Source organism: Eumetopias jubatus, unplaced genomic scaffold, assembly GCF_037043125.1.
Source record: "Eumetopias jubatus isolate StellerSeaLion01/CBP00866 unplaced genomic scaffold, mEumJub1_p1.0 scaffold_4, whole genome shotgun sequence".
Classification (NCBI taxonomy): domain Eukaryota; kingdom Metazoa; phylum Chordata; class Mammalia; order Carnivora; family Otariidae; genus Eumetopias; species Eumetopias jubatus.
In genome coordinates, this window is record NW_028274810.1 from 56955341 (window position 1) to 56971678 (window position 16338).

General features: G+C 35.8%; 1 protein-coding gene across 1 annotated transcript in view; it reads left to right on the plus strand.

Moving 5' to 3' along the window:
* TM2D1 (TM2 domain containing 1) overlaps nucleotides 1-16338 on the plus strand; it is a 46749-nt gene that overhangs the window by 22796 nt on the left and 7615 nt on the right. Inside the window, exon 5 of the mRNA XM_028106809.2 lies at nucleotides 8819-8892. Within this exon, the coding sequence (XP_027962610.1) occupies nucleotides 8819-8892 (74 nt within the window). The remainder of the gene's footprint in view (nucleotides 1-8818; nucleotides 8893-16338) is intronic.

Sequence of the window (16338 nt, forward strand, 5' to 3'; positions counted from 1 at the left end):
AGCCATGTGATCTGCACAGAAGGCCTTGGAGTTGCTAAAAGAGCAATCCTTTAGTCTAACTCTCTTTTTAGATGATGGCTGGCTGGCTGGCTGGCTGGATGGATGGATGGATGGATGGCTGTTAAGACAGAGAAACCAGATTCATAATGAGAAAGTAAAATGTTGTGGTGTTGGTAAGAATACACCTGAAGGCTTCTGCCTTTATCCTCATATTTTCTCCGTGTTCTCTTTACAAAGACAGACTTATGTGTATATGTTGGAAAGATTTCTAACTTTTAGTAAGTTTTTAAAAGGTTAGGAGGAAAGGGGAAATACTATTCTTTAGAACAGTTTATTCTGTGATGATTTGGAATAGTAAATCTGTTTTATATATTTGGCTTAATGAGTGACTTTTTGGCTTCTTGGGATGTGTGTCAGATGAGCTGTCACGTCATATATGTAAGTTAATGTGTTTGTTCTTACTGCAGCACATAATAATATGTCGGCATGTATATTGTGAATTTTTCTTCCTGCAAAGTAAAGCTCTGGGTAACAAAGCTCTGTGTAGTGGCTCTGGTTAGTGAATGTTTGTTTCCTGCCACGAGCTGCTTTTCTCTGGCCACCGCTACTCCAATCTATTATGAGCTTAAGTCAAAGAGAACCTTTCCCTTGGAGGCTGAGATTCTATAAACTTGTGCAATTTTTTTTTTTAAAGATTTTATTTATTTGACAGAGACACAGTGAGAGAGGGAACACAAGCAGGGGGAGTGGGAGAGGGCGGAGCAGGGAGCCCGACGCGGGGCTCGATCCCAGGACCCTGGGATCATGACCTGAGCCGAAGGCAGATGCTTAACGACTGAGCCACCCAGGCGCCCCTGCAAGTGCAATTTTTAACATTCAGCATTATGCTACAGTGTAAAGTTTTCTTTTGTTTTGTTTTTATCGTTAAATAAGTTACTGTATTTTTTTTAAAAGATTTCATTTATTTGTCAGAGAGAAAGACAGAGAGCACAAAGCAGGGGGAGTGGCAGACAGAGGGAGAAGCAGACTGCGCAAGGAGCCTGATTCAGGACTTGATCCCAGGACCCTGGGATCATGACCTGAGCCAAAGGCAGATGCTTAACTGACTGAGCCACCCAGGCATCCCAATAACTTACTGTATTATCCCAACCACCTTTGGATGTTTGTTAGTTCAGCAAATATTTTTACTGTTGGCCTAAGATACAACTTTCTCAAGATTGTTAAGTCTGTCACTTCTCATTTGTCTGCTTTCCAGCTTCTGAGTTTTTGTTGCTATTGTCTTATCTTTTATTCTCTTTGTTCTATTGGGTTTGTGGACTTTAAAAATTCCCTACCATCTTTTAGTGGGGTCTTGGAGTGAGAGGAGCTAAGTAGGCATGTCAAAGTCATGATCTTTAACTGAAAATCCTCTTATTTCTTTTAAGCATTCAAATATTTTGATTGTATCTTGCATTTAAGCTGTCTTAATATTTAGGATTTTGTTATGTTTTATTAACTGATCTAATATGTAAAGTTACAATGTTTTTAAGTTTTACAATTTTAAATGCTTTTAAATTAAATTTTAATTTTTACTAAGAATTCAGGGTTAAAGAATTTTGGTATTTTTGATTAAAATGATTATCATTGTAGTACTACCCTTACTACAATGTTGACTGGAATGGAAATAGTTATAGATGGAGCCTAACATTCTTTTTTTTTTTTTAAGATTTTATTTATTTGAGAGAGAGAGAGAGAGCATGAGGAGAGAGAGCATGAGCAGAGGGGGGAGGCAGAGGGAAAAAGCAGACTCCCCACTGAGTAGGGAGCCCAATGTGGGGCTCCATCCTAGGACCCTGGGATCATGACCCGAGCTAAAGGCAGATGCTTAACTGACTGAGCCACCCAGGCGATCCTGTTTTTCTTATAATCTTATTTAATCTTCATGGTTATGAAAAGCAGTGGTAGCTTTTTAAATTCTTCCCTAAACTCTTTATGACCATTGGAATTTTATAAGAACAGAATAAATAATATAAATCATGCAATATGAAACTTGCTTTTTCTAAGTAGTTTAGTGTTGAATGTGATATTTCATTATATAAATTTTACTTCAGGATTAAATAAGGGAAATGTGTTGGAGGTGAAACTGAATAAAATTTGATAAGATCTAAAAATTCCTTTAAGAAAGTTAAAAAAATTTTTTTTAATTTAAAAATTTTTATTTATTATTATTATTTTTTAAGATTTTCTATTTATTTATTTGACAGAGAGAGACACAGCGAGAGAGAGAACACAAGCAGGGGGAGTGGGAGAGGGAGAAGCAGGCTTCCCGCCGAGCAGGGAGCTGGACACGGGGCTCGATCCCAGGACCCCGGGATCATGACCTGAGCCAAAGGCAGACACTTAACGACTGAGCCACCCAGGTGCCCCCAAAATTTTTTATTTTTAATTAGGGGCTTGAACTCATGCCCTGAGATGAAGACCTGAGCTGAAATCAAGAGTTAGATGCTTAACCGACTGAGCCACCCAGCCACCCCCAAAATTTTCTTTTCAGATATTTCAAATTCCTTTTTAGCCCATGACTATGATTTATATATAGCTTTATTTCCTTTAATTGATTTATTCCTCAGTATGCAAGCGCTACATTAACTAGAAACTTTTTTTTAATGAAAGCTTATTTTTCTAATAATATTCTCTCTTTGTATTCTTAACTGTGTTAACATCTGTGATTTTTTTTCATATGCAATAACTAGCATATTTTGTTTTGCCCAACTGTAGCATTAAAAGATTATGGCTTCCCAAAGGTAATAGCTCTTTTGGAGCAGTTAACAGGGGAGAGATACTCTTTTCAGAGTGGTATTCCTTTTAAAATGTAAATACTTTCTTATTATGAGAATAACAAAGTGTTTTTAAGCCCAAATCTTAAAAAATCTTTGGTTATATTATTCCTTTTTTGTTTGTTTTTTTTTTTTAGTTTGAAGTTACCAGTTTGGACTGGTATATAATATCCACAGATCATGGGACAAATAAAGGGATATATAGGTTAAACTGTTCTAAGCTTTGAAAGCTCTCCTTTATAGGTACAGGTACAAAAAGAAGAGTGGTAGCTAATTACCAAATCATTCTAGAACACCTGTGGTTTGGGAAATAGCAACTTCAATATGCAATAATCTACATTCTCTAAAACAGTTATGCAGACAGCAGTATTTGCAAGACTCAGCCTGTAATAAAAAAAAACAGAATTTTTTTAAATACCCCAAATTAATCTCTGTTCTTTTTATTTTATACCCATATAAATCCTTTGATTGAATTCATGTTTTTAAAATGTAAAGTTTAGGTTACTAAAGTATAAAGTACACTCAAAACATGAGCTTTATTATTAATGTCATCTGGCAGCATAATCTTTTTGAAAGAATATATCTATAATAGTAATGGTTCAGGATAAAAATGGATCGTTCTTTAGTAGAAACACTTTTATTTGGAATTTTAAAACAGATTTTAAGATCTAAAACTGATACTTCTTTTCACATAAGAAGTTAGTAAATAGTGTCTGTACCAAGAGACACTTTTTTATTTGGAAAAAAAATGTCAGTCTACTTTTGGTAGTTCACAAATAACCTCACTTTTTTAAAAACTGGTATGATGCTCAAAATAATGAAATCTATAAGAGTAATGGTTTGTATTTGTTTTAATAAATGCTTTAGAATGTATGCCACTTTGTGTTGTTCAAGTTGATCATTGTTTGCAAATAAGATAATTTATTCTTGATAGGGTTTGTTCCTTCAGTAGTCATATTGACTAGGCATGGGAATGATCCAACAGTGACTTCCAGTTGCTCATGGAAGGGAAGGGGAAGACAGATAAATAAAAATATATAAGCCGTATCGTGGGATATGTGCAATGCTGAAAGTTAAGGGCAGGGCTGGGGAGCATCAAGGAATATTATTAAATTCATCCTGAGGACATTAGAGAAGACTTTCTAGGAGTTTTAAACAACTCTTAGAGGTTAGCTAGATGATTGGGAACGGCATGGGGAGTGCAGAGGAGGAGTCAAGGAAGAGAATAGTGTAACACATGGAAGTGTAGACATGGCTGAGGAGACTACAAGAACACTGCACATTGGAAGGGATCTTCAGGTAGTTTGGGAGTAACCCAGGCAGAAGGAATTTGCAAGATAAGAGATTAGGTTAGATGATCCTACTATTTAAAGAATGTGATTTATGCTGTCTACATTTCTCAGTGAATAATAATTGTGGGAATAGGTGAAACAGTGGTAGGAGACATAATGACTGGGCTAACATTTCAAATGTTTGCCATGTGCCATGTACTATTCTAAGTTTTTACTTTTTCTCGTTATCTCCTTTAACCCTTAGTGTCCTTCCTATCTTATTTTCATAAAATATTTTTATATTTTGAAAGCTATAACAAGTTTAAGATAGCAGTATTGGCAACTTCCATTAGTAAACTTATCCTTTGTGTTACATTTGCAGAAATAGGTGGACCATAGTTAATACTATAGGTTCAGAGTGAAACAGGATGTAAATCACTGTAATGATTTTAAACTTTGAATTTTTTTTCAAGATTTTATTTTATTTATTTGAGAGAGAGAGCGAGAGCACAAGAGGGGGTAGGGTCAAAGGGAGAAGCAGACTCCCTGCTAAGCAGGGAGCCCGCTGCGAGACTCGATCCCGGGACTCCAGGGTCATGACCTGAGCCGAAGGCAGTCGCTGAACCAACTGAGCCACCCAGGCACCCTCAAATTTTTTTTTAATAATCAGCTTAGTTCCGGGGCACCTGGGTGGCTCAGTTGTTAAGCGTCTGCCTTTGGCTCAGGTCATGGTCCCAGGGTCCCGGGATCGAGCCCCGCATCGGGCTCCCGGCTCAGCGGGAGGCCTGCTTCTCCCTCTCCCACTCCCTCTGCTTGTGTTCCCTCTCTCACTGTCTCTCTGTCAAATAAATAAATAAAAATCTTTAAATTAAAAAAAATAACTAGTTCCTTAATTTTTTAAGCAGCTTTATTGAGGTACAAATGATATACATTAACATGCATATTTTTATTATTGTTATGTTAATGACCATACATTACATCATTAGTTTCAATGTAGTGTTCCATGATTCATTGTTTGCGCATAACACCCAGTGCTCCACGCAGAACGTGCCCTCTTTAATACCCATCACCAGGCTAACCCATCCCCCCACCCCCCTCCCCTCTAGAACCCTCCGTTTGTTTCTCAGAGTCCATCGTCTCTCGTGGTTCATCTTAACATGCAAATTTTAAATGTACCGTTTGATAAGTTAGACATATGTGTACACCTATGAAACAGTCCCCATAATCAAGATAATGACCATATATGTCACTCCCCAAAGCTTCCTCCTGCCCTTTGTAATCCCTGCCTCTTGGCCCTCCTCATCCCCAAGCAAACATTTATCTGCTGTCTGTCACTGTAGGTCAGTTTGCAGATTGCTTAAATGCTTAAGTATCATCTTGGATCTGTTCTGTAGTTTCTTTAAATGTATGACTTCAGGAGTAGGTGACACTCACCGAAGTTCCAAACATACATATCATGCCCTTATCTATTATTTTATCTGAACAGGAACCTCTTATATTCATTTTTCTGAAGCACCCTTAAGAAGGGGTTCAGCAGCAGAATATCAAGATTTTAATGACTCATTATTGTTCTCTTTTTGAGTGTTACCACATTACTTTGCCAATAAATATACTTTTATGTCATTGTTTTAAATAGCTGCATAGTATTCTCTCCTCTTACTAGGTATACCTTGATTTTCTGAGATAATTTCTCCCTGTTAAACATTTAAATTGTTGCTAGTTTTTTGATAGTCATACAAGAAATATTTATCAAACTCTTACTGTCTGTCAGGTACTGTTCAAGGAATTGACTTGAGTAAGATAAGGACCCTGTCTTGAGGAATTTTCATGGCAGAGGAAGACCGAGAATGAATGAACAAACCAACAAACGAGGCTGTTACAGATTTTTAATTGGCACCAAAAAGGCAATAAATAGGGGAGATGTGATAGGGCCAGGGGCTTTGTGGAGAAGCTGTGTGCTGCTTTAGATAGACATGTGAGACTTCTCTAAAGAAGTAGTGTGAGAAATGAGATCTACAGAATATTGTTGGAAGGGGTCATGACAAGAGCAAAGGCTCTGACATGGTTATGTTTTCTTAATGGGGTAGCAAGTAGATGTTTGTAGCAGCAAAGTCCACAATAGCCAAACTGTGGAAAGAGCCAAGATGTCCATCAACAGATGAATGGATAAAGAAGATGTGTATATATACAATGGAATATTATGCAGCCATCAAAAGGAATGACATCTTGCCATTTGCAACTACGTGGATGGAACTGGAGGGTGTTATGCTGAGTGAAATAAGTCAATCAGAGAAAGACATGTATCATATGACCTCACCGATAAGAGGAATTCTTAATGTCAGGAAACAAACTGAGGGTTGCTGGAGTGGGGGTGGGGTGCGAGAGATGGGGTGGCTGGGTGATAGACATTGGGGAGGGTATGTGCTATGGTGAGTGCTGTGAATTGTGGAAGACTATTGAATCACAGATCTGTACCTCTGAAACAAATAATGCAACATATGTTAAGAAAAAAAAAGATAGCAGGAGGGGAAGAATGAAGGGGGGTAAATCAGAGGGGGGAAAAATAGAGTAGCAAGTAATTAAAGACAAACTTTTTTAAAAAACTTTTTTTTTTTTTAATAGAGGGGGAAAGGGGCATTGGGGAAGGAGCAGAGGGAGAGAGAGAGAATATTAAGCAGGCTCAATGCCCAGCGCTGAGCCGGACAGGGGCTCAATCTCACGACCCTGAGATCATGACCTGAGCTTAACCAACTAAGCTACCCACGTGCTCCAGAACCATTCTTAAAATTAATCTTGTTAAAAGAAAATTGAAGAAAGGGAACCTCTGTGATATTTCCAAATTTACATTAAATTGCTGTGTGAAGAGGGATACATTTCAGAACTAGAATGAATGAGTGAATGGAGAGAATATACCAGTTGAGTGGATCAAGTTCCCTGGGCAACTATAATAAAATGCAACTAATGAAAAAAATAATTAAAGGAGTTGTTATATAAGATAATGGCTAAAAAGTTAGAGGTCTTTAGGAAACAGAAAAGCTGAGACAACTTATCCATTCATTTTACAAATATCGAGCATCTGCTATGTGTTAGGCGATGTTGTAGGTACTAAGGACACAGGAGTAAATAAACCAGATAAAAGACCCTCCCCTAATGGGACTTCCATGAGACAGATAGAACAAATATAAAATAATAGATAACATAACAAATATTTTGAGAAAAGTGAAAGCAGAATTTTATATAATCTCTATATTTTAGTAGTTTTAAAGTGATTTCGAACATGTGTTATCTTAGTACTTACAACATTATTCTGTAATATGTCTAATACTAAAAAGGGAAAAATAATCATCTAATGTGCTTACATAGTTCAGTCTTATTTGTGTATTTCCAAATTGTGTGCAGGAGGTGATCTCATCCACTCTTGTGATTTTAGCTGGCATCTGTTTGTAGTTGATACTTAGAACTACCCTTTCACGAAGAGTCTTGTTTCCTACCATTTTTATATGTCTGGAAGGCAATTTAAGTTTAAATATAGAAGAAAGATTACTCATCCCACCCGCACCCCCAACCTGTCTCTTTATTCCATCATCATGGTTTTCTGTTATATCGTGTATGTCCTAGATTCTATGCTCTGTAATGATCTGTTCAGTACCTTAGTTCCAAGGTTGTGACTGAAGGCAGAGATGTATATAATGCATAGAATTGTTGATTTTGAGTGTAGAATCAACGAACATGAGATGCTTTTTTCTAAAAAATATAGGATAAATTTAAGATAAGTATAGGATAAAGATAATTGGGTTGCTAATAAAAGTTTGCAATTTAACTATAAAATAAAAGTTTTATCTTGGTTATTTTTTCTGTGACTTGACAATATTTGTTTGAACTTCTAATGTAAATGTGTATTAAAATTTCAGTCACAATGTATTAAATCTAAATAAATAAGGACTAAGAGATGTTCTATAGCTCTGGCATAATGCAATTTAAAGATTTATTTCTTTAGGACTTTTAAGAAATTTTGTGACATTAGAGTGAGTTTTTATTTCAGTTCATAATACTTACTTGTTATGTGAATTAATTTTTTTTGTGGCTTTTCTATTTGGAGGGTCTTTTATTTTTTATTTTTATTTTTTATTTTTTTTAAAGATTTTATTTATTTATTTGAGAGAGAGAATGAGAGAGAGAGAGCACATGAGAGGGGGGAAGGTCAGAGGGAGAAGCAGACTCCCTGCTGAGCAGGGAGCCCGATGCGGGACTCAATCCCGGGACTCCAGGATCATGACCTGAGCTGAAGGCAGTTGCTTAACCAACTGAGCCACCCAGGCACCCTATTTGGAGGGTCTTTTAAACCTTTCTCATATTTTCAGGTGAAGATTTGAGTTTTTAAAGTGTTAATTTTAGGGGCCCCCGGGTGGCTCAGTTGTTAAGCATCTGCCTTCGGCTCAGGTCATGATCTCAGGGTCCGGGGATCGAGCCTTGCATCAGGCTCCCTGCTCAGCGGGAGGCCTTCTCTCTCTCCCACTCCCCCTGCTTGTGTTCTCTCTCTTTCTCAAATAAATAAATAAAATCTTAAAAAAAGGAAAAAAATGTGATTAATCACACACAAAAAATAAGGTGTTAATTTTATATTCTTGATATAAAGAGTTTGTGGTATAGTATACATAATGATTTATTGGGAAATAGAAAAGTTAATATTTATAGAACTTCCAGAATTTTAAGTGACTTTATCTTTTTTTCCAGGTTTGTTAAAGTTTTGCACTGTAGGGTTTTGTGGAATTGGGAGCCTAATTGATTTCATTCTTATTTCAATGCAGGTAAGTTAGTTTCTGTCCAGAAAATGAACTACTTTTCCATTCAAATTTGAGTTCTGTGATCTTTTCCTGGTGTATTTTAAATATATAGAAAGCACACTTTATCTCTTAACTCAGGCAAAAGACCCTGCAGGCAGAGTATCCCCCAGTGGGAACTGAAATTACCCCCTCAAGCAATAAGGATTGCCCCAAGCCAGTGAGACCCCACGTGACCGACCCCCAAGAAAGTGATCAACCTGACCTTTGCTGCCCCTGCTGCACGTACCCACCGACCTTTGTCCCTCATTTTCCTGATAAAAACTTGGAAGTGTTTTCAGCACTTTGGAGACAGTCTTTGAGACGCTAGTCCACTGTCTTCCCAGTGTTGGCCTCATTGAAATAAATTCCTTTCTTGTTTCAAAAAAAATAAAAATGAAAGTAAAAAATTAAAAATAAATATTTTAGAAAGCAGTTGGGAATAACTTTTTCAGTTTTTTTTTAGATACTGCATCTAAGGGATCATAGCCATGTTTCCTTAAGTAACATTTCCCAACCTATGTTCTACCAGTTAGTGGTTCTAAAAGACTACTATCTTTTCATTAAAAAAAAAAAGGATTCATGCTCAAATATGATTGTAAATGGTAGAAACTGAAATCCAGCTATCTTAAGCCAGAAAGAAAAAAGGAATGTCTGGGCGTTCTGTAGAAAATCTGGGAGTGGGGCTGGCCTCGGGCACAACCAAATCCATATAAGCAAATGATGTGTTCAGGAACTCTCCTGATACCTCTCTCTGCTTCTTTATGTTAACCTCATCTTTTCCTGCTGCGATAGTGTGGAGGCAGGCATAGTGTGTGAAATGCTATCCTTTAGCATTTAAAAGTGACACCAGATGTTTTACATTAAATTACACTGAACTGATTGTGGTTAACTTATGAGGATTCTTAAATTAGAGAAGGAGATGAATTTATCACAACAAATGTCACAAAACAGCATTTCAGTAAGCATTTATGGAGCACCTCATGTCTTCAGTAAGAGTGTCAGTATGTATGTAGATCATCATCAGTTTTGGTCTTCTTTCTCATACAATATTTCCACTCCTCAATTCTGTCTGCTTGATGTTAATCCTTATGTTTTAAAAGAAAGTCAAAATCCAGGAGATTTTGGTAGCATACTGTGAGGAGGGTACCATACTGTGAGGAGGAGGCAGCATATGGACCAATAAGATACCAGAATTAAACAAGGAAAATATTTGGTTTTAAAGTTGGAATTTTCCTGTCTTTATTCATAAACATATGCCTAACCAAATATCCTGCCTTCTCTGACTGGGGGACAGGCAAGCAGGCATGAAGAGGCTAAGGTACTTGTGCACATATGCTTAGAAATGGATTTCTCACTTTAAATGAGGATCCAAGGAATTTCATGTATTATTGGGATTCTTTAAAATATCCAGAATTCAGTGTCTTTGAAACCCATTTACTTAATATTTTCACACTAGGTTCTTTCTTTGGTGATGTCATTGCTTTATATAAAGCTTTACTTATATCAAATTACAGAGCTTATTTGATTCAGCGATTGCTTTCTGGTACACAAATGCCTGAACTTTTGAGAACAAATCGTTCTTTAAGATCTCCAACTGAACCTATTGCATTAAGAAATACTAAGGCAGAATTAGAGTGTTTGAATTTCTGCAGCACATTTCCCTAAGACATTTTAACAGGTATGGCCACATTAGCTTTAGACTGCTCTCAGATTGGGGAAAAAATAAGTTTTTAAATGTAGCCAAATAAGAGGGGTAGCCTTATTCTACATGTCATGTAATATACTTAACATGTGATGTTGACTACTTTAGTTTTTAAGAATTATTTTTTCAACAATTAAAATGTTTTTAATATAAATATCATAAGCTATGTTAATGTTTTTGTCCCAAATATATTTTTTCCAATGTCTCATAGACCTTTTACATTTGTCCATCATCTTTTTGTTTATTCTTCTTTCTCATTCTCTCCATCCTGTTTTTTTTTTTTCTTTTTGCCATTAAATATTGTTCCCCAGTGAATCGCAATGTTTTTCTATTGGGCTATGATCCCAGAAACATATTGTGCATGAACTCAAGACCTATAAAAACATACTTTGCTTCACAGTGTTTATAACAAAAATCCAGGAAAATCCTCCTTAAAAAAAATAGGTCTAGTTATTTCTTCTTTGAACCAAAGTAATATAAAGCATAATGCACATATTACTAAAGTAACCTTTACATGTCACTATATTTACTGAAAATACTTTAATGAATATCTATTTGTTAATAAACTTTTGAAGTTTCTTCTTTTTTTTGTTCTTAAAAAGTATGAACATGGCAGTGTGAATTAATAGTATAAAACATAGAATTAATTCAGCCCTTTTGTGCATTCAACAAAAATCTAAATCAGTGATATATTTGTAACATACAGTCTTTCAATTATAGGTAACTGTTGTGTATCATTACTGTATGTATAATTCATAAGGCAGTTCTGAAGATTTTAAGACATTCTTTGTGCTTATATATTTATATATATGTTATGATGGATTGATTAGACATTTAATTTTTTTGTCAGAAAAAATATGAGAATATTTTGATTTCATTTAAATTTTTTTCACTCACACAATCTGGATGTTTTTAATTGTACCAAAACCATTGATGTGGAGTCTGCAAAAAAAGGGAAAAGAAAGTTTCCTTTGTTAAGTGGAGATAAGATAGCCACAAATCGGAAAGATGAAGATGGGTAGAGGGAAAATGGAAATACGAAATGGAGTGTAGAAGGCTGTAGGAAGGAAGTCAGGGTAGTCGGTGACAATTTTAAAAAATTCTATGCATCATGGAAGAAATTGCTTTCATTTTTATTCCTGTTAACATTACAGAGTAGATCTCCTTAAGGGACTAATAACTATATGAGCAGTAGAAATTCACAGAAGCGGCATAATTTCAAGACATTACGAATTTTATAAATTTGTAAAATTTATAAAATATCTCATTAGTTTGGTATTTAATATAGATAATCCACTTTAGCACTGAATTATATAGTGTTTCTGTGTTATTTTTTAACTTTTAGACATGAGGTTTTACTTTTCACACATAAATTTCTTTAGGAAAAAAAGTTTTTTTACTATAGCACTGGTAGTATGCTAAACATAGCATATACTATCGAAAATTTTGGCTGATTTGAACTGAATGCAGTATACCTTGTGAAAAGTGTAGCTTTGTACCAATTACAGGGAAGATGAGAAGCTAAAAAAGGTAGTTTTAAAAAGTGCTTGCTTTTTCTTTAGGACCTTGAAGTGTTAAATTTCTTAGTGTCATTTGAGAAGTAATGAATAAAATAAAAGTTGATATGATAAACTATAAATAGTAGGTTTTATGCCATCGGTGAAAATGGGTTTAGTGAGCACCAATCAGGTATAATTTGTTGAGGTCCTGCCCTAGAGAAACTTATAATCTATCCCAAAAGTGTTCTGATAGTAAGATTCCATTTATTATCAGAAATAAAATGTTTCCTTGGGAACTGCAGGCTTAAAATAAAAATGAGCTGATTTTATCTTGTTTAAATTCTTTGAATTTTACTGAAAATTTTAAAAGACTAGGCTTTTCAGTTTAGAGCATGAGCAAGGCTCAAGTTGTAGGTTCACTTCTGTGTTTGCCAGTTTGTTTTGTTCAAGACATAGCCTACTCCCTTGCCCTGTGACATATGTATACTGTTGATCAAAGGAAGAACTAAATCTGTAATCACCCTAAATCTGTTACCAGTACTGGAAAAGTTGATCAAAGTCCTTGATAGTTCACTAGATGTAGGACAGCAATATATAAAAACCAGTAGACATTTTATAGATACCAAGTCTTTCAAATTGCCTGCTCTATTATTTATTTAACCCTGGTGTGATTTGTTGGGGAAATAAACTGGAAAACTGAGGAGACTGATAATTTGTGTAGCCTCTGCTCTGTCCTGTGACCTTAATCAGGCAGATTTCACTTAGTTCACTTTTCCTGTGGGCAGGTATTTATTCAGTGAATTAAAGGAATGTTTAAAAAACAAAGAGTATCTTTTTTTTAAAGATTTTATTTATTTATTTGACAGAGAAAGACAGTGAGAGAGGGAACACAAGCAGAGGGAGTGGGAGAGGGAGAAGCAGGCTTCCCACTGAGCAGGGAGCCCGATGCGGGGCTCTATCCCAGGACCCTGGGATCATGACCTGAGCCGAAGGCAGACATTTAACGACTGAGCCACCCAGGCGCCCCAACAAAGAATATCTTAAACTGGTTTTGAGATTAATCCCAAAGCTGTGTTTTCTTCAGGAGATATAATGTATGAATCTTATTCATTTCTTGAGGAATGATGTTTATATTGGTTATTTAGGATTAATACTAACCAGTCTTTACATCAAATGAAGTCAGGGGGTCTGCATGCATAACTTCTGGCACTTTGTAGGAATTTTGGTGTTTTATTTACTTATTTTTTAAAGATTTTATTTATTTATTAGAGAATGAGAGATAGAGAGCATGAGAGGAAAGAGGGTCAGAGGGAGAAGCAGATTCCCTGCTGAGCAGGGAGCCCAATGCGGGACTCAATCCCAGGACTCCAGGATCATGACCTGAGCCAAAGGCAGTCGCTTAACCAACTGAGCCACCCAGGCGCCCTGGCGTTTAATTTAAATGTGACTAATCAGATGGTTTTAATAGCCTCACATTAAAATTAACCACACAGAAGTCAGCTATGAACACAAAAATGTAATTTGACTTTTAAAAGAATATATATATTTTTGGGAGGACTAGGAGGACACAGTTTGCATCATTGTGCTCTAATTGCAGACAATGGAGTCATTTTACTTTTTTCGCCAGGTTAATAGGTCTTTAGGAGATGATTTAATCTTGCCAGTGTTAGTATTTGCATTCTTCATATGGAGAAACTCCTAAGTGGATTAGATCGCATAAAAGGGTGCATTGATAGAGTTGTATAAAGTGTTCTTAGTTTTCCTTTCCCTCCTTAATTCATTCATAACATTTTAAATTTGTAAGATAATTTGAGTTACCTAAGCCAGTATGACTTCAATGACAATGCAAAGACATTAATGAGGGAACATAGATAGATAGCTATTGTTAAAGGTTAGGTATGAAAGTACTTACTAGTAACCACATTTTTTCTTTAACTTATTAAATGTTACTTAAATATGTTCAAGCAAAAATACATTTTCCACTAACAAAATCAAAAGTTTATAAATTGCAAACCTACAATATTAACAAAGTTCACATAAAGTAAGCTCTCCTGGTGTGGTAAAAATATATATATATAATATAAAATTTGTTATTTTAAACTTTTTTAAGTATACAGTTCAGTGGCATTAATGACATTCAAAATATTGTACAACTGTCACCATGATCTATTTCCAAAACTTTTTCATCACTGTAAACAGAAACTCTGTACCCATTAAGCAATAATTCCCCATTTCCCACACCTCCCAGTACCTGGTAACCTCTGATCTACTTTCTGTCTCTATGAATTTGCCTATTCTAGATATTTCATATAAGTGGAATTATATATTTGTCCTTTTATGCCTGGCTTATTTCATTTTAAACAATGTGTTCAAGGTTCATTGATATTGTGGCATGTATTTGAACTTCATTCCTTTTTATGGCTGAAGAGTATTCCATTGTATGTATATACCACATTTTGTTTATTCATCTGTAGATGGACACTTGGGTTGTTTCCATGTTTGGGCTATTATGGATCATTCTGCTATGAATATTTTTGTATAAGTATCTATTTAAGACCCTGTTCAGTTCTTTTGGGTATATTCTTAGGAGAAGATAGACTTTTTTTTTTTTTAAGATTTTATTTATTTATTTGAGAGAGAGAGAGATTGGCAGAGGGAGAGGGAGAAGCAGGCACTCCATTGAGCAAGGAGACCCATGTGGGCCTCGATCCCGGGATCATGACCTAAGCTGAAGGCAGACGCTTAACCAACTGAGCCACCCTGGCGCCCCAAGATAAACTTTTATATAAAGCTAATTGAAGAGAATATCTTCATGACCTTAGATTGGTTAAGTCTTTTTAAACAATATCCCTAAAATGTAAATCATAAAGAAAAAAAATTAGGGAATTTGATTACCTTAAGATTAAGAAATTCTATTTTAAAAAAGATACCATAAGCATAGACCACCTTAACACTTAATAGACTGAATAAAAGGATACTAGCAATAGGAATTGATATGATGAATATACAAATAATTTCTGCAAATCAACAAGAAAATATAGATCCTAATAGTTAAATGAGTACAGCGAACTAATAGGTGATGCACAGAATCACCCAAATAACTAATACGTAAACAAATACTTCTGGGCATTTACTCTAAAAAAATTGTACTGCTGTCCACAAGGAGTCATGTGCAAAGATTTTGTCTGTTGGAGCCTGTTTGTGGTAGCCAGAAGTTAGAATCAACCTAGATGTGTACAATAATAAGAGAATGGATGCATCCTTTAACACTAGGCTGCAATTACAAGCACTTATCTAGATGTACATATGCTACATGGAAAGGTCTTAAAATTACAGTATCCTGTGAGAATTGTTTGAAACTGAACAAAGTCCACAACAATATTATTTGGATAAATTAAAAATACATATTCAAAGAAAATGTTTTTTAAAAATAAATATGTATCCAGCTCATATACCAAATTAAGTGTATGCTTATTATTTGTGTGGGTAGGTGGTAAGTGGGGATTGTAGAGAATTAGAATGGAGATCAGAGGTAAAGAACAAAAAAAGGGAATTTGGTGACCACTTCTTAACATTCTCAACTTAATGTGTATTCCTAAGTTTCTTGGTTTATTCTCTTTGCTGTAGACTTTGTACCTATAGAAAAATCTACCTCTTAAGGTAAACAAGATTTTTTTTGCATTTAAGCTGCTAAAGAGAATCAGAAACAAAGAATTTAAATTCCACCCAATGCCTCCAGACCACCACCATTTCCTTTTTTATTTTTTTTTTAAAGATTGTATTTATTTATTTGACAGAGAGAGACACAGCGAGAGAGGGAACACAAGCAGGGGGAGGGGGAGAGGGAGAAGCAGGCTTCCTATGGAGCAGGGAGCCCGATGCGGGGCTCGATCTCAGGACTCTGGGATCACGACCTGAGCCGAAGGCAGACGCTTAAGGACTGAGCCACCCAGGTGCCCCCCACCACCATTTCCGTAGGGAGAGTATGGTAGGACGAAAGATACCCATGTTAAATCCCAGGAACCTGGGAATATTACCTTATTTGAAAACAGGGCCTTTGCAGATGTGATTAAGTTAGGGATCTTGATATGAAGAAGTCATCCTGGGTTATCTGGGTGGGTCCTAAATCCAATGACAAGTGTCCTTATAGGAGACAGAAGAGGAAAAGATAGAGCAAAGAAGGCGTTGTGAAGACAAAAACGCAGATTGGAGTGATACGGCCATAAGCTG